The 22,763-nt window shown below is 40.7% G+C and overlaps 2 protein-coding genes across 4 annotated transcripts in view; one reads left to right on the forward strand and one right to left on the reverse strand.

The window, feature by feature from the left end:
- Window positions 1-11,359: 11,359 nt before the first annotated feature.
- Window positions 11,360-22,763, reverse strand: part of ormdl3 (ORMDL sphingolipid biosynthesis regulator 3) — a 53,164-nt gene continuing 41,760 nt past the window's right edge. Inside the window, exon 4 of one of the 2 annotated variants that reach the window (XM_076887698.1) lies at window positions 11,360-12,406. In XM_076887698.1, coding sequence (XP_076743813.1) covers window positions 12,223-12,406 — 184 coding nt within the window. In that variant the 3' untranslated portion in view covers window positions 11,360-12,222. Of the gene's footprint in view, window positions 12,407-16,855; window positions 17,066-22,763 lie in introns of those variants that run through there. The other variant, XM_076887699.1, reaches the window with a different exon arrangement.
- The window catches only part of wnt3 (wingless-type MMTV integration site family, member 3), a 74,978-nt gene continuing 74,484 nt past the window's right edge, over window positions 22,270-22,763 (forward strand). For both annotated transcript variants that reach the window (XM_076887697.1, XM_004556788.5), the window contains exon 1: window positions 22,270-22,672. The gene's annotated coding sequence lies outside the window, so the exon portion shown is untranslated. The remainder of the gene's footprint in view (window positions 22,673-22,763) is intronic.

Here is a 22,763-nt window from a genome sequence, read left to right on the forward strand (position 1 = left end):
TCAGCATCAAATTAAACTTCTTTTAAAACTCTCTCTTCACAAGAACACAAGTAACCAGCACAGCAAGAATGCTGCAACATAAGTGGATTTCTGTAAGTAACAATGAAGCTGTTACTATCTCACAGCGAGCCCCCAGGCTGAGGGCTGCTACTGGCTCGATGAGTGTCTAAGGCCTAGGACTTCAACATATGAGCCCTGAGTGAGACGAGCTTATGTTAAAGTGGACTTTATTGGATCTAAAAGTATATTTCTGGTGCTGAAAGTTCTGTTCCTCATTAGGTAAAAAAGTATAATGCATGTATCAGTCCTTCAATCTGTGAATCACTGAAGAGGATCAAATCAGAACCTGGCCCGTGCTGAATTTTTTGGGCCAATACATTTTCTTTCCAGGAATAAAAATACAGATACAGCCAAAATTTGGAGCCAGTGAGATAAAATTTTGCACACATGTTTTAAGAATCTGTCACACAAATGTAAACAACTTTCTGGCATCAGTGAAGGATTACATGTAGAGATATAAAACAATAAAACTGATTTAAACCTCAGAACAACTTTGGGAAGAGCCCCAAGATAATAAAATCATGCCAAAAAAATTGAAATGGCAGAGGGATGCCAGACCAAACACAGACTTGATTTAATGTTGTTCTTTTAACTCGACTTTATATTAAGTTAACGTATAATTAAAAACTACTCAACAAAAGCAGTCTCAGTTTAGGTTTTGTGCCTCAGAGTTTTTCCAGCTACTCTCTGGTTTCAGATTTTTGAGACCCAATCAAACAGCACTGATTTCCACATAAAATCCATTTATTTCACAAAAAACACGAGCGCTTTAGAATAAAAGGCTTCCACCTTTTATGTAAAGGAGAGTTGAAACATTTTGCCATTCATTTTACTAGCATGCTAATTTATTTTAAACAAAACAGTATATAAGTTATAAAATATATGGGAATGGATGGAGATGTTTTGATGTTGCTGGATCTGACCTCTGCTTTTGACACTGTTGATCATCTTATTTTGTTAGATAGATTAAACCACTGGGTGGGTGTATCGGGTACCGCATTGGAATGGTTTAAATCCTATTTGTCAAATCGATCTTTCTCTGTGGCTACCTCTAAGTTTAGATCCTCCGTTAGCTCTCTTGCCTATGGGGTGCCTCAGGGCTCTGTCTTGGGACCATTACTGTTTTTGTTGTATTTACTCCCTCTTCTGCAACTTCTTAGCTCTTACTCTGATATTTCATATCGTTGTTATGCAGATGATATTCAGCTATATATCTCTTTTAGGCCACCTGATGTTTCTAAGCTCCAAATCTTGCAGTCCTGCTTAGATTCCGTTAGAGATTGGCTGGCTGGTAATTACCTTCAACTAAATAAGATAAGAGATAAGAGATAAGATAGAACTTTATTAATCCCTCGGGTGGGTTCCTCTGGGAAATTCGATTTCCAAAAAAGCACAGCACCGACAGAAGTTACAGAGTTACAGAATATTATATATACACACACACACACACACACACACACACACACACACACACACACACACACACACACACACACACACACACACACATATAAATACAGAGACAATATAAATAAAATATACGAAGGGGATAAATAGAATAAATAGGAATAAAAAATAAAAATAAAAGTGAATTGCACATTTCAAGTATTGAGTCTATTGCACTGTTGACTATTTACAAAAGTATTGCACAAAAGGTATTGCACAGTGAGGTGAAGAGGCACTACAGCTTAGTTGTTCCCCCCTCCTTTGTCCTCCTGTTTCCCCTCCCTCTCCCCTCCAGAGAGGAGTTAAACAGTTTGATGGCGTGTGGGACAAAGGAGTTTTTAAGTCTGTTAGTTCTTGTCTTTGGGAGAAGCAACCTGTCACTGAACAGACTCTTCTGATTGTTTATGGCCGTGTGCAGAGGATGCCTAGCATTCTCCATAATGTCCATCAGTTTCTTTAATGTCCTTTTCTCTGCCACTGTCACCAGAGTGTCCAGCTTCATGCCGACCACAGAGCTAGCCCTCCTGATCAGTTTCTCCAGCCTGCATGAGTCCTTCTTTGCTGTGCTGCTCCCCCAGCACACCACAGCATAGAAAAGTACTCCAGCAACCACCGACTGGTAAAACATCCTCAGGAGCTTCCTGCAGATGTTAAAAGACCTCAGCCTCCTGAGGAAGTACAGTCGGCTTTGGGCTTTTTTATACAGGTGCTCTGTGTTGCATGACCAGTCCAGTTTATTGTCCACCCACAGCCCAAGGTACTTGTACTTGTTGACCACCTCCACCTCCTCCCCCTCTATCTGAACCGGCAGTGGACCTGCTCTAGACCTCCCGAAGTCCACAACCAGTTCCTTAGTCTTTGAGGTGTTGAGTTGCAGGTGGTTTGTGTGACTCCATGCGACAAAGTTCCTCACCAGACTTCTGTACTCCTCTTCCTGATCATCCCAGATACACCCCATGATGGCTGTGTCGTCTGCAAACTTCTGAATATGGCATAATTCAGAGTTGTAGCCGAAGTCAGAGGTGTACAGGGTGAAGAGAAGAGGGGACAGCACAGTTCCCTGTGGTGCTCCTGTGCTGCTGACCACTGTGTCAGACATGATGTCCTTCAGCCTGACGTACTGTGGTCTGTCGGTGAGGTAGTCGGAGATCCAAGCCACCAGGCAGGGGTCCACCTCCATCCTGTTCAGTTTTTCCTGAAGCATACAGGGTCGGATGGTATTAAAGGCACTGGAAAAGTCAAGAAACAGGATCCTGACCGTGCCTTTTCCCCCATCCAGGTGTGAGTGGGCTCTGTGTAGGAGGTACAGGATGGCATCCTCCACTCCGACACCCGCCTTGTATGCAAACTGTAGTGGGTCCTGGGCATGTTGTACCTGTGGTCGGAGGAGGTTGAGGAAGAGCCGCTCTAGAGTCTTCATAAGATGTGACGTCAGTGCCACCGGTCGGAAGTCATTCAGCTCATTGGGCCGGTTCTTTTTGGGGACCGGGACGATGCAGGATGTCTTCCATAGGGCGGGCACTCTCCCCAGTCGCAGACTGAGGTTGAAGACTCGTTGTAGCGGCTCCCCAAGTTCAGCAGCACACGCCTTTAGCATCCTAGGACACACCTTGTCTGGGCCTGCTGCCTTTCTGGGGCGAAGTTTCCTCAGTTGTCTCCTGACCTGATCCACTGTGACACTGGGAGATGTTTGGGAGGAGGGGAGGGGGGGAGATGTCTTGCTGCTGAGAGAGGGATTGGAGGAGGGGGGTGTCATGGTGTCAGGAAGGGGGGGAAGCGAGGGAGGTAGGAGAGTGGGGATTGGACTCTGTAGTGAAGGTGAGGGTGAGGGTGGGGGGGTTGTGGGCTGGTCAAACCTGTTGAAGAAGTTGTTGAGTTCGTTTGCCTTCTCCACAGTCCCCCCCACTGTGCTTTTCTTGGTGTTGTGGCCTGTGATGGTTTTCACACCATTCCAGACCTCCCTCATATTGTTCCTCTCCAACTTCTGCTCCACCTTCCTCCTGTAGGTGTCCTTTGCTTCCCTCAGGCAGCGTTTCACCTCCCGCTGTGCTGCTTTCATCTCCTCCTTCACTTTGCTCCTGAAAGCCTTCTTCTTAATGTTGAGGACAGCTTTGACTTCCTGTGTTACCCACGGTTTGTTATTAGGATAACACCGTACCGTCTTAGCAGGGGCGACCGTGTCCACACAAAAGTTGAGGTAGTCTGTAAGACAGTGTGTCGCCCCCTCTATGTCCTCACCATGTGGGCTCAGGAGCACATCCCAATCTGTGGTGTCATAACAGTCCCTCAGAGCATCCTCCTTTTCTGGGGTCCATCTCCGGATGGAGCGCGTTGTGACCGGCTGCCTTTGGACGAGGGGTGTGTAAATGCTGATAAAACGGAAGTCATTGTCTTTGCTCCTGAGAAATGTGTTCCCCTCGTGGTTAAAAATCTAGGCCCTCTTGCTTCTTATATTAAATCCTCCATTAGGAACCTTGGTGTTACATTTGATCCAGCTCTGACGCTGGACACACACGTTAAATCTTTGGTTCACTCTTGTTTTTACCATTTAAGAAATATTGCTAAGCTGAGTCCCATTGTGTCACGTTCTGAATTGGAAATGATTATTCATGCTTTTGTTTCATCTCACTTAGACTATTGTAATTCCTTGTGGGGCGATCGTGGCTCAAGAGTTGGGAGTTCGCCTTGTAATCGGAAGGTTGCCGGTTTGAGCCCTGGCTGGGACAGTCTCGGTCGTTGTGTCCTTGGGCAAGACACTTCACCCGTTGCCTACTGGTGGTGGTCAGAGGTGACGCCAGTGTCCGGCAGCCTCGCCTCTGTCAGTGCGCCCCAGGGTGGCTGTGGCTACAATGTAGCTGCCATCACCAATGTGTGTGTGAATGGGTGGATGACTGGATATGTAAAGCGCTTTGGGGTCCTTAGGGACTAGTAAAGTGCTATATAAATACAGGCCATTTACCATTTGTTTACTTGCTTAAGTAATCCCTCCCTGGAACAACTGCAGGGCGTTGAGAATGCTGCTGCTAGGCTTCTGACAAAGCATCACAAATACTCTCATGCCACTCCCCTGCTGATTCAGCTGCATGTAGCTCCAACTTACTTAAGTGATCTTCTTCTTTCTTATCACCCCAGCAGGTCCCTGAGGTCTTGTGACCAGGGGTTGCTGGTTGTCCCGCATACAAGGTTAAAAACAAAAGGTGACAGAGCATTTGTATCAGTGGCTCCCAGACTCTGGAACTCGCTCCCTTTGAGTTTGAGATCTGTGGACTCAGTCATGTCTTTTAAAAAGCAGTTAAAAACCTCTGTTTAAATTCACTTTTGGTTGATTTTGTTTTGTTTTAGATTTTAATGTCTGTTTTCTGCCTCTGTAAAGCACTTTGTGATTTTATCTTGAAAGGTGCTATATAAATACAATTTTACTTACTTTACTTACTATTGGGATTTTTACGCATTTTAAGATTATTATTATTATTATTATTATTATTATTATTAAATTATTATGTTATTATAGAAAGACACAAACCATGTACTATGTTACAAATTCAAACTTAAAGCTATTAGATTTCTTGTCATGCTGCGTACTTTGAATCACAGATGCCATGCAGCCCATCTACGACCTGAAGCCAAAACAAACACAGGCTGTTCTGCTCCATCATTAAGTTTACTGTGCACCCATTTCTCTACAGATGCCTCTGATTGCACTCAAGCTTGAGAAAACAAGACTCGAAAAGCAGTGGTGGAAACACTGTAGAGGTAAAATGTGAGCTTTAATTTCTGAGGCGTGTTGCTGCCAAATCAAAATTTCTTTTTTGTTGGGATATGTTCCTTTGTTTAGGTCTCAGTGGTTCCAGCTGAGACCTAATTTATTACCATCAGATACACCATTCACACTTTGGGGTAGGGGGAACATACAGCAGGGCGAATGCCAAATAAAAGAATTCTACAGCACAGTCGGAGGGCGATCAGCTTCTAATCTGATTGTGTCCATATTTTTACACGATTCTCATTTGCATCGGTTATTAACAAACCAGAGTGACTGGACTAATCAAAGTGCTGCACCCATGAAATCCTTGTTTGCTTGCATGCCTGTGCAGGCCGTAATTCACATTCAAAACCACAAGAAAATAAAAGCAGCGTAGAGAACATACAGGCTTTACTGACATGACAATTTGGCCTCCGCAGACTGCCAGGAAAATAAAAAAGATCAGAGAGTCAAAGCAGACAGGGAGCCCAGAGTGCCAGCAGGTCATGCCTGTGCACAGTATGATGCAGTCAGGCCCGTTGTGCACATCTAATCTTCTTTTGCTCGCTCATGCGTTTGCCTTTTTTTTCTTTTCTTACTCCATGCCGTCGTCTTTTTCACCTTTTCTTGGACTAAAAAGTTTTTTTTTTCCAAAAAGATAAATTGTGTTCTACTGTAAATCGATATAGAATAAAATACAATATTTCTGATTGAATTATAGTAGAATGACAACAAAAAACTTCAGAAATACTAAAATATGGTTGGGAAAATAGACTGAATTTTAAGAATGCGAACACTAAGGATATAGTGTAATTGAAACTTTAAATGAATAATGAAAAACAAAAGCATTTGTCCATTTTGCCACAAAATCTGGTGGCAGCGGATGAGCTATATAATCTCCCCAGTGAACTGAGATTCTACTCTGCGTTTTCCTCCAACTGGTTGTGCCAGGATGACCTCAATGGAGAAATCCAGGAGGCATCCTAATCCAATGCTCAAACCACACCATGAACCCCCAAAAGGTTGATTCTGTCCATCTGGACGCAGCTTTTTTAGTGGGAGAAACGTTTCGTCACTCATCCAAGGGACTTCTTCAGTCTCACCTGACTGCAGGTTTCCCCAGCCTTATAAAATGCTGAAGAAGACCCTTGGATGAGTGACAAAACATTTCTCCCACTGATAACGCTGCGTCCATATGAACAGAATCAACCTTTTGGGATTTACTTACCTGGATGATTGAGCATGCGTCAAGACACATCATGAACCTTTAGCCATGAAGCAGCTACTATACTCAAGCTCCTTCCAAAGTTTGGCCAAGCCACCTTCTGCTAAGTGACGGGCTATCTCTGTGACCTCATTCTTTTGGTCACTGCCCATTTCATGATCATAGGTGAGGGCTGGAATGGAAAATGACAGGTAAGTCAAAGGTTTTGCCTTTCAGTTCAGCTTTCCCTTCAACAGCAAAGTCAGTACAACGCTCTGAGGTCAAATCAATCTCACGATCACTCCCATTCCTTGTGGACAAAGATGGTTACATTTTCCTGTAAACCCAGTGTCAGCAATCCGGTAGAAAACAAAGGCCTCAGACTTTGAGGTGCTGACTCTTTACAGTCTCACACTGCAAACTGCCCCTGTGTGAATTAAAGGTCATGTCATTTAATGAAGCCAACAGAACCACATTATCTGCACAAATTAGACGCAACTCTGAGAGTGCCAAAACCAACACCTTCCTCCCCTGGCTATGCCTTGAGATTTGGGGGGCATAAAACAAGCCACATACTAGAACTCTGCAACACAGAAGCATACTCACTGGGATGATACTCTGTATTATGATGTATGCCAAAATATACATGGCTGGAGGGTAATATAGCAGTGTTCAGTGGTTATTCTTTTAGAAGAACACTTTTGGGGGACGCTATGAGGTTCACCAAAGTAGACACCTTGAGATCCTGTGTAATGTCTATCAAAGACAGGCTGGGCAAACCCTGGGTTTGTCTGTTTTTTGGTAATCCAGTAAGTCTAATGACTGAAAAACATGCACTGATTTAAAATACAATAAAAAGGAAAGTGTAAATAATTTAAGTAGTCCTAAACAAGATTTTCCAACTCTGTGTTTCCATTATAGATAAACCTGCACATACAGTGTGACGTAAACGCTTCTGATATCTCAGACGCCGGCGCCTGGCACAGCTTCTATTCTAAGACGTAACCCTACAGCATCCCACTGCATCTACACCTCCAATGAAAAGTCAGTCAGCCAAAGGCAAAAACAAGCCTTATTCTCCCCTAGCACATACTGTAAATTAACCTCCCTCACATCTTTCCATTCCTCTCTGTCAGCAGCTCTCCCCTGCAATGCAGACAATTTTGAAGGCTAGCACTGATGCACTGGAGCAGGTCCAGTAAGTGATTAGGGGAGTGAGTGAGAGTACTAGGATGGCTAATGTCCAACTGTAAATTATCTTGAAGAGACAGATAGTGAGAGAGAGAAACAAACAAGGAGGAGAGAGGGTCAAACAAAGACAAAAGGATAAAAGCGTGTGGTTATGGTAGAAGCAGTCACAAAGAGTTATCTACTGTAGATTAGTGTGGAAAAAGTATCAAGTATTGAAGTAGGGTTCAGAGACTTGTGGCGCCGCAGTTTTCATTCAGCAAGAACAATGCTACTGATAAATAAAATGCTAAATAGCAAATGATAAGCTTGTAACAATCAAATGGTGATCCATTAGACTTCAAATACGTCTTATCTGTAGGACTAAAGCTTAAAGAATTGCAGATATTGACTAAATGAAATTAATTTATTGCACCAAAACTGGAGGATGGGGTGTTAGTAGAAATGTGAGATAATTCATTTTATTACATCATAGTTAACTGGATATTTTTGTCAGTTTTGGACTGCTAATCAGATAAAACATGTTTTGGTCTACAGGAGATCTATGTTGGCACAGTATTTGTATGTTTTATAGAACAAATGACTAATTAGTTAATGTCAAAAAAGGTAGTTACTGACAGCCCAAAGGATAAAAGCGTTGTGTCTCTGTCACACCAGAGTAAAAAACAAAGGATGGAAACCCCCTTGCAAAAAAAAAAAAAAAAAAAAAAAATCAATGGTTGCCTGGTAATTCTATTGAATTAATGGTCGGGCATTGTACAGCTACAAGCATTTCACCCCCATGTCATACTGTGTATGGTTGTGTGTGTGTGACAAATAAAATTTGAATTTGAATTTGAATTTATTGCTGGTCGAAATCAATTGCAAGCAGTAGCAGTAACCAGCTGCTCATCCAGAGGTTGTGAGTGTTGCACCCTCAACCTCTGGGCAGCTGGGTTGCATAGTGGGAAGCAACCAGCTCCCAAACAACTGCAATAGAACTGACTGGGATCACAGTTAATAATTGCAATCTAATTTATGAATGCATAAAGATTGCCAACACTCAGCAGTCAGTCTGCACCAAGAACTGTAAATCATCTCTAATCCACCTCTACTCACCTTTTTTTGCTAAATGTATATTCTGATCTGCTATGTCGTACAGTAACTAACTATGTCACTATTATGAGTATCAATATATCAATGAGGTTCTGCCTGGATTCTGTAAGTGAGTAGTGTTTACTATGAATTTCTGTGTGTAGAAACAGATTAGCAATTTTCACAAAAGTAACAATCACCATATTATCGCAATTAGATTTCATGTAATTGCCAAGTGGACCCCAGTCAATCACAAACTGATAGCAGACTGATTCTTGAAGACTTTGAAGATGGTTGGTCCCTATTTTTAAAGCAGCAATTTCAAAGGCAACAAGACTGCAGGTTCATTGCAAATGGTCACAGTAATTTTTGTTGTGCTGAGGTCTCCAACCACTATTTTCCTAGTGTAAGGATATCATAATAAAATGTTGACGTTATGAGTTTTTTCTTTTTTTTTTTAGTTTTTGTTGTTTATCAAAACTGAGACAGACAAAGCTAATATCAGCTGGTCCAAAATTATATTTCTATGGTGCTGGTGCTCCCCATTAATTAAAAACAGCATCACACTCTTCATCCTTCACCTTCAATAACTGTTGTTTCTTGAACAAAACCCACACTGGTATTTGCAGCTGGCTTATATTAGTTTTCTTGGCACTATGAGGTTTATGGATGATTCTTCAAAGCTTCACTGACCTGCAGTCCCACACAGAAACCTTGTGTTTTTATTGCATATCACAAAGTGAGACGTGTCAGACATCATTGTCTGCTTTTGACTACTAATGTTCCTCCATTGCACACACTTTTATGTGAATAAAAGCAGAGAGGAGGAATCACAGAAAAACTGGAAGACAGTTTAGGAAAAAAGGGGAAAAAAAAATGGGCATATTTTACATGGCAACAAAGACGAGATCAGTTGACATCATAACCAAACTTCTCCAGTTGACACCATATATTCAAGGAATTATTTTTTGTTGATGTTTTCTGGACATTTCATGTTTTGTGCAGTATCTATCAAAACCCCATACATTTTTACTAAAAATGAATAGTTCAGGTTATAAATTTAAAGTACACACATCCCTAACATAAAAATGAGGTGATAATGTGCAATAATCCCCCCCAGTGTGATAAAAGGGGACAGAGATAGCTCAGTAGGTAGAGTGGTGGCCCCATAATTGGAGGTCAGGTGTTCGAATCCACTGAACAGCCTCTCTGAGCAAGGTACTGTCCCTACACACTGCTCCCCGGGTGCCCAATGGCTGCCCACTGCTTCACTGAGTGAATGGGTTAAATGCAGAGAAGAATTTCCCCACAGGGATCAATAAAGTATACATTATTATTATTAAAATACAATTGTAAATGGGTTTCTTGGACATTTTCATATGACTAATCTGAAAGAAGGCATGCTATGAAAGTATATCCTGATATGAAACAGCTTCTTTGCATGTAAAAAAAAGAAAGAAAGAAAGAAAAGCAACTTAACTTTTAATCATATTAGAATAAAATTTGAAGTGAGAAAATATTTTATAAGACCCAAACTCCAGCCAGTTTACTTTGGCTCAAGAGCAGATGCTACATGCAAACGTTGTCAGAGGACAAAGGACAGAAAAGCAGCAACCAGCTGGTCAACCTGTGGACGACTTGTTGGTTTCCTCTACTGCTTGCAATTGATTTCTACCAGCGAAAAAAAAATTCAATGCAATTACCAGGCAACCATTGATTTTTTTGGCTTTGTATTCAAAGTCAGATATCATCATGGTCTTTGAATACTTAAAACATATGCAAGCATTCTCTTATAATATAAACCTTTTCCTTTGCTTTTTACATTTGAAGTGAAGCTTTGTAAAATAGCTCTACAGTATATCTCAGAGTGGACCAGTGTATAAAAAATATATGCCTGCAGGCTGGCTTTCAGCTCTGATTGTGAAAAATCTGGTTTTGTCTGTCAGTCTTTTATGGCAGACAGCTCTACATGCGACCTGTGAACCATGCTGTGGTGAATGAGTACAATCAGAGACCAAAGTACGTTAAAATGGGACACAAAGAAAGCTAATTGATATAAGGCATTATATGGTGCCTGCATTGTATTCTTAAGCTGTCACTCTTCAACAACAAAATGGACTTTAAAAACTAACATTTTTAAAAATGCAGCACATACCTGCAGAGTCTGATGAATGTGAAATCACCCACAATCATTTTTTTTCCTTTCTAAGCCTGAACACTTGTGGCTCCTGAGGTCGTATCATGGAGGTGCTATAATGTCTGCTATAAATGTCACCTTACATGATGTCCTGCTCTGGAAAACGACGAGGTCATTGCAAAGATTCTCTCATCTTATTTTCCTATAATTCAGCAAAGCATCTTCATATGTGTCCAGGCTTTAAGTGGCAACAACTCCCATGTACTTTGCATTGGTGACCATCGGCCCATTAACTGTTCTCACCATAAAAGGCCGATTTGGATTTATGGATTTATGTCACTTAAGAGCAAACATCTGGTGTAAGCTCAAGAAACTACAAGCGTCTTTATTCCCATCTGTCCATTTTGTACCAGTGGCATGTAAGTAATGTATGTGAACTTCACCACTGTGCTGGTGCGTGTCCTTTGGGGGGGGGGGGGGGGGGGAAGGATCTCAGTAGCTGTTTAGTGTTTAGTGGTAATTGAGAGGCTAAGTGGCTGAGTACATCCTGCCAAATCAGCAAAAGTACAGGAAGGAGGTCTGGCTCCAGGGGCCAGTGGCTATAATTCCCCCTTCTACTTATTAAATATTAAACATCCATCTATATTATTGTCAACTGAAGGCAAAAAATGTGGCCAAATTACAGGAACAGACGAAAGCTCAGTTCCAGTTTTACACTGATAGAGTCCATCAATCCACTATGAAAGATCTAAAAGCTCTCCACCCCTGGTATCTAAACCTATTTTTAAAAAAACAAACAAAAAAGGTAAGCTGTAAATTTCTGGGCCAAAAGCCATAACTATTATTAAATTAGCCAGTGCACCGCTCATTGCTATGTTCTTGCACAGCTCTGGAGCACTTTCGGTGCTGCTTCTATTTTTAGCTCATCATGGTCCTCAAATGTGCTCAAAGAGAAATGCCAACAGTCTTAAAGTTACCCAACTTTAGTGTTATCACAGCTGATAAGTCCATATTCTCAGAGTGTGCATATACTGTAAGCTGGATCCTGTATAGTGAAATCTAACAGATGATCTGGGAGAATTTCTGGGAATGTTGGCCCATTTCCAGACAGAGAAGTCTGCTCTAAAGTCCAGCCATGGTGTGCTTTATGCACCTTTGACACTTTGCAGTCCACATGAAGTTCTAAGGTCTGTGGTGACTGGCACTGGAGGAAGTTGGACATTATACATAATTTTAATGTGGGCTACTATTTCATGACTGAGTTGCTATCATTCCCAATTACTTCCACTTTGTTATAATACCACTAACTATTGACTGTGGAACAGTTGGTAGTAATTTCACGACTGAACTTGTTGCATAGGTGGCGTCCTATCACAATACCTTGCTGGAGTTCACCGAGCTCCAGAGAGAGACGCATTCATGTCTGTAGAAGCAGTCTCCATGCCCAGTGCTGAGTTTTATACATAACCTGTGATTATGGAAGTGACTGGAACTCTTGAGCTCAATGGTCCGGATGGGTGAATATTGCTGGGAACACAGTGTACCTAGGTCTTTCCTAAAAAAGAAATAAAAAAGGGAATAAGTAAAGGAGAAGTAAACCACTGAGACATGGCTTAGTGACTCATTTACATGAATTAACATCTTGTGAAGAAAAAAAAAAAAATAAACATCAAAAAGATTTTATCTATAACAGCTTACTGAGGTAGAAACAAAAGTCGCATCTTCTATGCGATATGGAAGGATTATATCACAGTTATAACATTAACTGCTTATTTTATATTACATGTAAACTGTATCTACTCATGACACCAGGAGCATGTATCCTTTCTGTTCCCTTATAGTTTGTAGACATAGTTTTTTAAATTTAATTTGTTTGTTTCTTATGAATATCACATGAAAATTAATGAAATCCAGTCGCTTAGTGTGCTCATGTGTGCATTGATTAGACTGCTGATCTATACTCATGTAGTGCATCATTTATGTCCACCTACTGACTCTGAAATTCTGCATGTAAAGGTCACTTGGATAATTCCTTAGATTCCTGAAAACAAGAGATTAAATACCAAAAAATATTGATTCTATTGAAAATATTTAACATTAAATATTGTAAAATCATCTTTAAAAGAGCATATCTTCAATTATTTAATTTTATAATCGCCTCTGTCAGTGCGCCCCAGGGTGGCTGTGGCTACAATGTAGCTTGCCATCACCAGTGTGTGAATGTGTGTGTGAATGGGTGGATGACTGGATATGTAAAGCGCTTTGGGGTCCTTAGGGACTAGTAAAGCGCTATGTAAATACAGGCCATTTACCATTTACCATTTAATTTAATAATAATAAAAAGAAAAACAGACATATTTGCATGAGGGAAAATGTCAGTAGATCAGAAATGAAATGCCAGGCCATTTTCATTAACTTTTGTCCCCATTTTGCTGCTCAGGTTGACCTTCAGCAGGTCCTCTTGACATGTCTGCACGCCTAAATGCACTGAGTTGCTGGCTGATTAGATATTTGTGTTAATGTGTAGTTGAATCTGATTATAGTGTCCAGCAAATTCAAGTTTTTTTTAGATGATTTCTTATGTCTAACTTATGTAAATGATGCATTAAATGTAAATGAGTTGAAGGTAGAGCCAGAATGATTTATTAACAGACTGATATTATTATATGGGTGATTATTGGCTACATGGAGATGGAGCCATAACTGCATCTATAACAACAAAACAATAAAAAAGAGACAGTAGAAACACCCTTCAACCAGTCGGCATAAATGAGTAAACAAATAACTGAACAAATTTCAGGGAAATCTGTTTAAGTTTCATGTGTCTGAAAGAAAAAAATATCAGCAGATAAAGAAAATGATGGATTTTGAAATGACCAAACATCGCTACGTGTATCAGTCTTAAGCAATCTTAATCAGTTGGGCTTTGCTTAGAGGATAATTGTGGATTACAACGGAGAGCAGTGCATGTTGGCTTACATCTGTTTCCAATAAAGTGCTGCCTTTATTCAGCACCAATGCTGAAATTGGATGGAGAAACAAACAAAGCGCTGTGCTGATTCACTTTTCATTATTCAATCTTATCATTAAGACTTTTGTTTTTTTGGAAGATTTACAAGATTTCTACAACTTTAAGGCTCTAAAAATGTTTTAAAAACTTTATTTTTCATGTTATTATTCAATAGCTATACCCTTTTCCACTATCATGTAATTATTTCCACTTTCTTTCTTGTATTAACTCTTTTTCGACCTTGAGGACTTTTAGGTGGGTCAGTCTGTTCGATTGAACCGCCTGTCTATATAAGTACTTTCTTTTGGATGCTATACTATCTGCTTTCACAGGACAGACTGTCTTTATCTAGGCCCCTTCCAAGGGCCTCAGCTAATCTGAGCATCTTAAAAATCTTATGTGACATCTCCTACACTTTGTCTCCTTGCATGATCACAAAATTAAACAGCTTCACTGCCATTACAGACAATTTTGCTAATGCTCTCCAGATGAGCAGCAAAACATTAGAGAGCGAGAGAGAGAAAGCTACAAGGAAGAAAGCAGCTGTAAAAAGAAAACTGGAGACACAATCTTCCATTTATGTCCAACACTAACATTGTCTAACTGCTCCTCACTATCGTTATTACACGGTACAGTAAAGAGTCTCAGTAAATCTAATGCCAGCTGCATTCTCACAGAGGCAAAGTAACTATCACGAAATAATTGCACCATTTATTTGCCATGTCAACAAACAAAGGGCAACACGTTGCATTGTGGGAACCTGGCAACTGTTCTCTTTGCTCTGGGCTTGTTGTGTGACTGAATAAATATGATAAGAAAAGGTACAAACGAGAAGCGACGAATTTTTTTTTTTTTTTTGTGAGGCAATATTTAAAAGGTTGAACAGATATGATATAAAAATATACAAATTAATACATGCTCTGTATTCATTATCATTATCATGTGGAGAAATGTCTGTACATTTACACAGTAGTGGCTGAATCATTATTTACTGTTCCAAGGCTACAACATGGGAGGTATACAGTTAAGCCTTGTACTGATATTTGGGTTTTTTCAGCTCATTGTTTAGTTTTAAATACTTGTCATCTGTGTTCAGCTCCTCCCCAAATAGGCGTGGCTTCTTCAGGCTCAGGTTAGCACACCTGTGTCTCATTATCATTTATCCTCAGCATTTAACTCCGGCTCACCAGTCTCATTAGAGTTGCTCAGACTGTTTTGTATCTTGTTACCTTTTCTAAAGATATAAACATAGCTAAACCTCCCTTGTTCTGCCTCACCAGCATGTATGTGCCATTTGTTGTTCACCTACTGGATGAAACACAGCTCCAAAAATAAAGAATAACTGGTTAATCTAAGCCTTGAAGCCTCTGGGGACCTTAGTTCATTGTATTCAAGACTGGAAAAAATGAAGATTGCAAACTTTTACGAACCTCTGTAATTATGAGCCACAGCCGGTCTACCTCCTGTAGAGTGTGCGGTAGACTAATTGGGAGGTCCATGGCTCAATCCCTGGCTCCTCCAACTTGCATGTTGAAAGCCAATATACTGAACACTGGGGTGCATCTGTTTGAGTGTGTGAACGTTGGGTTAAAAGTGCTCCGGCATAGAAAAAAGCATGTATGAATTGGTGAACAAGTGTGTGTAGATGAGGCTTGTAGTGAGAAAGCAGTCGGAGTAGAAAAACGCTCTGTAAGTACTAATCCATGCAATACTCACCTTGTGTTTCAATAAACCTGTTGAACCTTTAGCTCAGGGGTCCCCAATCCCAATCCACGAGGGCCGGTGTCCCTGCAGGTTTTAGATGTGTCCTTGATCCATCACAGCTGATTTAAATGGATAAATTACCTTCTCAACATGTCTTGAAGTTCTCCAGAGGCCTGGTAATGAACTAATCATGTGATTCAGGTGTGTTGACCCAGGGTGAGATTTAAAACCTGCAGGACACCGGCCCTCGTGGACTGAGATTGGGTACCCCGCTTTAGCTTAACCTTTTTGCTAACAAAAAATGTTGGACCCACACTGTACCATAAAAGCAGATGGGTCCAAAGTTAATGCCACTTCGACAGCCACGCTGTCAGTGGCTACCGAAGGGATTGCCACAAGAAATGTACCACTGATTAGTAGTCAGTGGATTTACCGCTATTTTCTTCCCACAGAAATTACTTCAACTTCTAATAATCAGTTTTGAAATCTGCTGACGTTTTGCAAAAGCAAATAACTATTCTCTCAATGAGTTGAGTTTATGAGTTGGCAAAATGAGTGCCAAAAGTAAACGATGGTCTGATTATGTCAATATTGTGTTTAGAGCATGCCCCATTGCACCCAAGTTACAAAAAACTCCCCAAGGTTAAGCACATACTGCTGGTTTCACCAGAGGTTTTTATTTGGCTATAAAGTTTTTGGCCTGTAACTTCTTATTATAGCTCAACCTCTGCCTGTCACATATACTGTATGTCTAAGTAACTAAGATGATTAAAAATTAATCATTTCCAGCAGTATAGAGAGGTTAAACCTCAGTATGATCTCAGTAAAAAACTGTTGTAGAACATGCTGGCAAAGAAATGCAGCTTAATCGTAGCCAAATGAAAAATTAACATCTTTATTGAAATGCTGATGAATGTTGGGTCGTCTTATAATAAATGAATTAATATAGTTATTTGCATAATTGCATGTTTTTTTTCTCTACTGCTTCTTCATGCGATAATTATACAACATTTTACAACTTGTCCCTCTTTGACACATACACATGAAACTGTGTATGTGTGAAGCTCCATGCCAGGAGCTGGTGTACCCGGTGATGAATATACTGGATGTTTGCGCTCAAAGACAATTCAAAATGTGGACAAGAGGAGCCATAAAATTAAGTTTAAATCACCCACTCTCATTCTCTTATTCTCATTCTGTCACATTTTAGTTAATGGACTCAGGCGCAGACCGGGAATCCTTACAGAGTTAACAATCAGTTTATTCACACAACGACACCAGGTGATACTATTTACAACGTGCTGGAGGGAGGGGAGGGGGGGTCCGGGGTTTGTGAGGGGAAAGACGGGAATCAGATGCACTCCAAAGGCTCTCTCTTCACTCCCCACAATGGGGACACACAAATCCACTCACTAATGGTTGAGAGACTGACGCTGATAGCTCAACGATCCAGCGACGAGTGACACAGCGCTGCCGTCTTAAATCGGCCTTGCGATCATCCTGATAGGCACCAGGTGTGTGGGCCAGGGGCGGGAGCCCAAAACGAGCACCGCCCCGGCAGGGGGGGGGAGAGCGAGAGAGAGAGAGAGATACAGGATCAGCTAGTGAGGCACAGGGACCATAAATGGCCTGGTAAATGGCCTGTATTTATATAGCGCTTTACTAGTCCCTAAGGACCCCAAAGCGCTTTACATATCCAGTCATCCACCCATTCACACACTGGTGATGGCAAGCTACATTGTAGCCACAGCCACCCTGGGGCGCACTGACCATGCGCAATGACCATGACACATTCCCCACGCTCAGAGTTAACTTTTTTCCTTTTGACATTTACATTTGACACGTCAGTAATAACATTATAAAATAAAACATTTACTTTCCAGAAGTATTCTATAATAATTCAAAGCAGTTTGCACTAATGAAGCTTTTGCATGTCAGTAACGGATCAGAAAACTGTGTGATTGCCTTTGAGGGTCTTTCATTGTAAGGAATTTTGTATATATAGGATGTTATTGTTCATAAATAGTCACACTGAAATATTCCACACACCCAACTGTGTGGAGCATTGCAGTGTGACTATTTATGAATGCGCAAAAGAAGACACACACAACGCGCTCTGTTTAGACCCAGACCAAACAGTATTGTTTGACTGTTTTGGACTTTATGTTTCCCAATTTTGCTTGAAGTTATAAAGTTATTTTGTTATTTACATATGGCCTAATAATGATCCTTATTGCTGTTTTAGAGAGGAGCGGTGCTTCAAAGGATAGTTGCAGATTTCTGTAGGAATCTGCAGATTATACAGTACAAATAAAATGTTTGCGTTTCTCCAACGTTGTCTTCCCAACAGTTTCACTAACATCTTCACTGGATGGCCAGGAAGATTTCACGATGTCTTCTAGGACGCTTCTCCTGCGCTGATAATTAGCGTCTGTCTTGTGTCAGTGACGTAAAAGACTGATTTAATGTGACGTGACCATTCAAACAGCAGTCGCTTTCTAAAACATCAGATATGTATCGGATTCAGCACCACATTACCTGCAGTGTGAACCATCCAATAGCAATGAAATCCAAACAGGAGCCAAAAACCCCCCAAACAAACACAAAAATACAAGAAGAACTGAATTAAAACAAGAATTCAGATCTCACAAGAATAAACAAGAATGCAGGAATCAAAAGCAATACTGAACCCTGACAATGCCAGCAGTGGTCTTTTCAGCCAGAATGACTGCAAACACCTGAGCAGACATGCACAGCCTGCGATAACAAAATTACTGGCTGCGACCGAGTGGCCTGCGCTGTTTTCAGCATTTGTCTGTACATGTGTTTGTGGATGTGAATGTGTAGAAACAATGCCAGAAGATCATGTCTGCCTAAACATCCGTGGACAGATTTTATCAACTTGATAATGCCACAAACAGACGCAGTAATGACAGGCTGAGTTGGAGCAAGAGCATTATCTGCAGCCATGACTACTGAGGAGCAGTGGCGCTGTCACATCTTCTTTTGCATTTTTAATGCTTTTGTAACCCTCCATGTGATACATCTTTATGTAATATGTACTAGCTTCAATAGCGTGCACAACTCATCGGCTGAGTTGTGGTTTTTCCCAGAAAAAGAACGCCTCTTAAACACCTGCTGTTTCTGATTGCTCTGAAATGTCTCCAGTGTGCAATTTCTTGTGCTAAATGATTATAAAAGTTTAGTATTTTTTGCATTACGACCACTTGTGTTTACAAGAGGTGCTGCTGCTAGTGGGGTCGACTCATTCTAGCTGAATGAATGAGTGGTTAGAGCTCAGTATGTCATGGGTGACTGCACTCTGCACAAGACCTCTCAGTCTCCAGACAGCCACTATTAGTGCACTGCCTAAGCCCTTAAGGGATGTTCCAACCCTCATCAGGCAGTAATGAAAAGGGGTGGAATGGGAGGTATACAGGTCATGTCTTTGCTCCGGGTCTGTTCACTATTAATAAATATAGCCAGAGATCTGCCTCAAATCACAGGTATGCAAAAGCATCTGATTACACAGGCAAGTGATGTGAAAAATATTTGCGCCCTTCCTGATTTCCTAGTGTTTTGCATATTTATCACACCTATATGCTTCAGATCATCAAACACATTTTAATATTAGACAAAGATAACATGAGTAAATACACAATGCAGTTTTTAAATTATGATTTCATTGATTAAGCGAGGGTTTAAGTCATAAATTAACTGAATAGCTGCATTTTTTTTTGGAAAGCTGAGTTCAGTTTCACTAAATACATTCAGGCCTGATTACTGGCAGACATGTTGAATTAAGAAATCACTTAAATGGAACCTGTCTGACAAAGTAAAGCAGGCTAAAAGATCTCTAAAAGCAGCACATCATGCCACGATCTGAAGAAACACCTGAAAACCAAAGTCACTTAACTCAATCAGCCTGGAAAGGGTTACACAGCCATTTTTAAGGATTTGGGACTCCAGTGAACCACGGTAAGAGCCATTACACACAAACAGAGAAAACCTGGGACATTGGTGAAGCTTCCCATGTCTCAATTAAGGTCAGAGCTCATGATTCAACAATAAGAAAGAAACTTGGCAAAAATGGCATCCATCTTCGTTCCAAGGAGAAAACCACTGATGACCAAAAAGAACGAAGGTTTGTCTCACATTTGCCAAAAAACCCCCATCTTGATAACCTCTGTACTGACGAGACAGAAGCTGAACTTGTTGGAAGATTTGAATCCCGTTACATCTGGCATAAAACTAACACATTGATGTAGTAAATGAAACCATGAATTCTGCATTTAACAAAAACAATCATATGACCCCAATGAGCAAGCACTTTAGCGACAGTGGGAAGAAAAAACTCCCTTTTAACAGGAAGAAACCTCCAGCAGAACCAGGCTCAGGGAGGGGCGGGGCCATCTGCTGCGACCGGTTGGGGTGAGAGAAGGAAAACATGAAGAAATGCTGTAGAAGAGAGCCAGAGATTAATAACAAGTATGATTCAATGCAGAGAGGTCTATTAACACATGAGTTAGAAAGGTGACTGAAGAAGAAATACTCAGTGTATCATGGGAATCCCCCAGCAGCCTACACCTATTGCAGCATAACTAAGGGAGGATTCAGAGTCACCCGATCCAGCCCTAACTATATGCTTTAGCAAAAAGAAAAGTTTGAAGCCTAAAAGTAGACATAGTGTCTGTCTCCTGAATCCAAACTGGAAGCTGGTTCAACAGAAGAGGGGCCTGAAAACTGAAGGCAGGCAAGTCAGCCTGCAGTGTGAGAGCGAATTGCTCTAATTTGGTGATATGGTACTATAAGGTCATTAAGATAAGATGGGGCCGGATTATTTAAGACCTCGTATGCAGTGTTGGTCAAGTTACTTGAAAAAAGTAATCAGTAACTAATTACTGATTACTTCCCCCAAAAAGTAATCCCATTACTTTACTGATTACTTATTTTCAAAAGTAATTAATTACTTAGTTACTTTTTAAAAACACAATTTACAACCTGAATAGGTGATAAAGCGATAGATCTTTCAACCCAGTTCTACTTTTTCTGCACAATCCATCATACAAAATGTAATCAAATGGAAAAGTCTCTTTTTAAAACTTGTTTTATTAGTTTTAATTTTTTAACTTTATGCATCAAGTTGAAAATATATGTAGTGTGTATATATTGTTTTTTGTTTTATATGTCTGAAACAAATAAAGATACAATACAATACAATACAATACAATAATTTAATTATATGCAACATTCACTGACTGGAAGAAATTTGTTTAACATTTGAACCTATTTTCTGCACATTCCAGCACATAATTATTTTATTTTTTTTGTGTGTTTACACTCACTCTTTCAAATAGATGCAAGTAAAACACAGCAGAAAATAAATAACATCAAAGACTAGCGGTCCTGTTGCTCTATTTTCACCTGTAAAGCAGGAGTGGGGTAGGCGGAGGTTTACCCTGGTGCAGGTGTGCCGCAGCGGTCAGTGGAAGAATCCGCGAGTTTCTCTGTGAGTTTCCCATTACGCCGTAGCGCACTCGGTGCTTGCTTGGAAGTTTAGGGGGTTTTTTTCGCTGTAAAAAGAAGTTTTCTTCCCACGCACAACGCACGCTAATGTTTTTGTCACTTTTTATGGAATCAAACTCAAAGTAAGGTCAGTACTTCCACGCTTTAAACGCTGCACGCTCATACTCTCTCCTGCACTCGATATATTATCCATTGTTGATCTGCACACAGCTGTTGTCACAAACGTCGCACTCGCTTACGTCATTGTCATGAGACATTCTCGCAAAAAAATCACGGTTTTAGTAATGCAGTAACGCAGCGTGCTTACGGGAAAGTAAGAGTAATCTAATTACCTTTTTTGCAATAGTAATCCCTTACTTTACTCGTTACTTGAAAAAACTAATCGGATTACAGTAACACGTCTGCCCATCTCTGATTGCTTGTGAGGAGCAGGATTTTGAATTCAATTCTATATTGGGAAGCCAATATAGTTGATTTTTGGATTCTGCAGCAGGACAATGATCCAAAACACTCCAAACACACCAACTCCACCTCTGCATGGCTTAAGAAAAACAATATGAAGACTTGAGTAGACTAGAGTGGCTTAGTAAGTCCTGAACGGATCCGATTGATTGCTGTGGCATGACCTTAAAAACATGGTTCATGCTTCAATGTGGCAGAATAAAAATAATTCTGCAAAGAAGAGTGGATCAAAATTCCTCCACAATGCTGTAAAAGACTAATTGTCAGTTAACAAAGGCTTGATAGCAACTGTTACTGGTGACCTAACCAGTTATCAGAGTTAGAAAACTGGAAATAAACAAAAATAAGATCCATATATATAACAGATAAGCAGTGTTGGGGAGTAACGGAATACATGTACCGCCGTTACGTATTTAAAATACAAAATATGAGTAACTGTATTCCGTTACAGTTACCGTTTAAAAAGGTGGTATTTAGAATACAGTTACTTTGTTGGAATAAATGGATTACACGGCGGTACTTTCCTGTTTCATATTGTCGCGGGTCAGGACTGTTTGGGTTTTGTTTGACAGCTACGTTCTGTTGTTGCAGGCGGCAGCGTTACGGTTGCCATGGTTACAGGGTAACGCTCTCTCTGCGACTGTGTGTTTCCTGGGTGAGAGAGCGCCTTTTTGTTGTTGTGCTAAGCTAATAGGCAGAATGCTACAGGTATAGCTCTAAAGAATGTAGCATCATGGGCAGTGTAGTCCGTGCTGCAGGGAGAATGGACTGCCATACACGTTATGTGTCTGTGAGCGAGGGAGGGAGAAAAAGGAAAAGTACGAGTTGTCATCGAGCAGAAACGGGAGCTGGAAGCATGTAAATATAATAATAACCACTGCAGCCAAGAAGAGTGCCTGACGAGCCCAGTTGTAATAAGCTATTAAGACTCGACTGTACACCGTGTTCGTGTTTTCCTCCGAAACAATAAGTTCCGTTGGAGCAGCCTTTCAACGCCTCTCTCTGTCTCTCGCTAGCAAACTTGACCCAGACAACAAAGTAAAGCTATTTTTCGGCTACGAGCCGACAGGGACCCCGCCGTATTAGTCAGAGGTCCCTTTACTACGGTTCAGAGCCGCGGTGAGTAACAGTAATAAATCACAGCAATAGTACATTCACGTAGTTGTAAACAGCATGATAATATATTAAGTAATCCAAAGTATTCAGAATA

This window comes from Maylandia zebra, linkage group LG8 (assembly GCF_041146795.1).
Source record: "Maylandia zebra isolate NMK-2024a linkage group LG8, Mzebra_GT3a, whole genome shotgun sequence".
In the NCBI taxonomy this organism is placed as follows: domain Eukaryota; kingdom Metazoa; phylum Chordata; class Actinopteri; order Cichliformes; family Cichlidae; genus Maylandia; species Maylandia zebra.